This window comes from Phalaenopsis equestris, unplaced genomic scaffold, assembly GCF_001263595.1.
Source record: "Phalaenopsis equestris unplaced genomic scaffold, ASM126359v1 Scaffold000144, whole genome shotgun sequence".
Classification (NCBI taxonomy): domain Eukaryota; kingdom Viridiplantae; phylum Streptophyta; class Magnoliopsida; order Asparagales; family Orchidaceae; genus Phalaenopsis; species Phalaenopsis equestris.
The window spans coordinates 177,433-180,049 of NW_018164586.1; the positions used below are offsets into that span (position 1 = coordinate 177,433).

A 2,617-nucleotide genomic window follows, 5' to 3' on the forward strand; every position below is an offset into this window, starting at 1 on the left:
CAAATGAGCTTACGGGTGGGCTTAGGAAGAATTTGATAAAGAGCGAAGAAGGTGATTTATGGTTCATTTGGGGCAGTTTATTTGTCGCTTGTGAGTTTTCAAAATGTCGGGGAGGTGTTTGTTTCGAGTGTTTCGAGTTTTTTGCGTGAGTTTCAGGAAACGGCGTTTTTAAATTGTATTAAACGTCGAGCGTGGATACGACCCCGCGTCCCGCGATTCTCTCTCGATCGCAATACTACCCTCGTTCTCCTGCGATTATTCCCTTGTGAATTGCCTCGCTTAGATCGATTTTGTGCTCGCCTACTCCTCTCTACCGTTCCCCCCTTGATTGGTTTCCCGTGCTCAAAGCTTTTTTTTTTTTTTTTTTTTTTTTTTTTGAGATTTTGTTAATTGCTTGAGTGAATGTTAAAGTTAAATTAAGATGAATGAAACTTTCTTTGAGAATTCTCAGCTAGAATTTCTTCACGGCGCCAAACTGAAACATGTTTTATGTACATAAGGGTTTTATGTTGTTTTTTTAATGAATTAATGATGGTAATTTTTTTTCTATCTTCAAGACATTGGACCACAAATTAACTTAGCATATGGACTTAAATTGGCTAGAAAAGATCCATGTTAGGGTGCTAAAAAAAGATTCTCTATGTTGATGAAATATTCTCTGAACGGTTAAATGTGTAGCCGTTAGATATGTAAATAACTAAGATTTGTCTGGTATGTATGTAAATGCCCCAAGACATTTTTGTATGCCTCCTTTCCTCTGGATTTTTTTAAGAACAAAGTTGACTTATTTTTTATAATTAAATAAGATTACTGAAATTATCATAATTATAAAATGATATTTTTTGTTCCGAACTATTAAATATGTAGCCATTAAAATTTTAGTGTAACAGCTATACTGCGCCTGTCAGAATGAACTTTTATCCTCAAAAAGCTGCAAATCAGTTGTTTTCCAAACACATAAACAAAACAGCTAAACAGCTTATCCAGAATAGGGGTAGAATGGTAATTTATCTAGAATGAACTATTTTCGAAATGCACAAACCAAAAAGCTAGTCAGCTTATTCGGATAAGCTGCTGATCAATAGATTATCAGGATAAGCTGAATAAGTTGCAACCGCCCCAAATAAATCCTTAGAATTAAAATTGTGAATTTATTATTATTATTTATTATCTTAATAATTAAGAGCGCATTGAGGTTGGGTTAACGCTGAATCAGCCTCAATGGTATCTTCTAGACTAGCCATTAGTAATTATTTCCTTATCAAATAAAGAAAGTATTACATACATACCACACGATTCTTATATATTCACATATCTATGACCCAAAGTTTAATATTGACATTTATAATATTTTGATATCATAAATTTACACGTGAAAATATATACTTTACTATTAAAAAACATGATGATGATGATGTTAAATATTCAAGTAGTATGCATAAGAATTCTATGATATGTTTGTCAATGCTCTTTTATTGGTGCCACGTGGCAGCCAGTGTCAATTTTTTTATAGTCTATTTTGGCACACTGACTTGCATCCCAAAAATGAAAATCCTTCTAGTGCAAGTATGGACATTGACCAAAATCAAACTCAAAGATGTAGAGCCAAGCTGCAATGCATAATCCAACAAAGAAATTAACACATGTAATCTTCACCTCAACACATTAGAATCAAGACAAACATATTGTATAAATCGATCATAACATATGGTCAAAAAAAATATTAAATCAAAAGTAAATAAATTAGATGAATCAGGTTCAATCAAGAACAATTATCCCAACCTTTAAGTAAAGAGAATCAGCCACTCTTCTGAATTTTCAGTGGTGGTGGCAATGTTCCCAGCACAACATCCCACAATGAAGATGTGATCCCAAACCCTTTGGTCTGAATTCTGAAGTGATGATTAAGATGATAACGCTGATTAAAAGGAGAAGGAGAAGGAGAAGAAAATAAATTAATTAATTAATTTAAAAAAAAATGGAAATTTGTTCATGACTGGAACCAGAAGGAGAGTTGTTTGCAGTTCATACCTTGAGATTTTTAACTGGTAGGTTGGAAGGTGATCCATGGTGGAGATAGTAATGGGTGCAATCATAAATCACATATCCGAGTAAGCTACCGGAGAATATAGCAGGAGTGGCAGCAGGGGTTGACATAAGCCTAATTAAACCCCAAAACTGCAACAAAATTATTTAAGAAAAATGTCAAAATGGCCCCTGACTTTTTGCAGATGGGTTATTTTAGTCACAGGTTCTATAAAAATGTCAATTTAGTTCACAAATTTTATTAATATCAACAAGTAGAAAAATAAGTTAATCGGAGCCTATATATTCCTGTTATATTTCACATTATTGGTAGGTGCAATAGACCACTTAACTGGAACGCATAGAATAGCAGTTGCGGCAGGGGGGAAAACAAGGCGCAGACCATCCATTGGGTGCTTATGATGACATCCATGAAGCATATAATGCACTGTGTTTGTCCTGCACAGTGTTTAATCATGAAGTATTTTTTAAGTTTATTAAGAAATAATCCAAGGGAATAATAAAAAAAATTTATGGGGAATTTACATACAAAACATTCTATTCCTATGTATTTACATATCTAACCGCTAAA

At 33.5% G+C, this 2,617-nt stretch overlaps 1 protein-coding gene across 1 annotated transcript; it reads right to left on the minus strand.

The window, feature by feature from the left end:
* Positions 1–1,656: 1,656 nt before the first annotated feature.
* On the minus strand, positions 1,657–2,519 carry LOC110021770 (dihydroceramide fatty acyl 2-hydroxylase FAH1-like). Its single transcript, XM_020720394.1, has 3 exons — positions 2,379–2,519; positions 2,032–2,178; positions 1,657–1,918 (listed from the first exon to the last, which is right to left on the minus strand). The coding sequence occupies exons 1-3, from the start codon at positions 2,463–2,465 to the stop codon at positions 1,799–1,801; spliced, it is 354 nt and encodes a 117-aa protein (XP_020576053.1). The 5' UTR covers positions 2,466–2,519; the 3' UTR covers positions 1,657–1,798.
* Between the last annotated feature and the right edge of the window lie 98 nt (positions 2,520–2,617).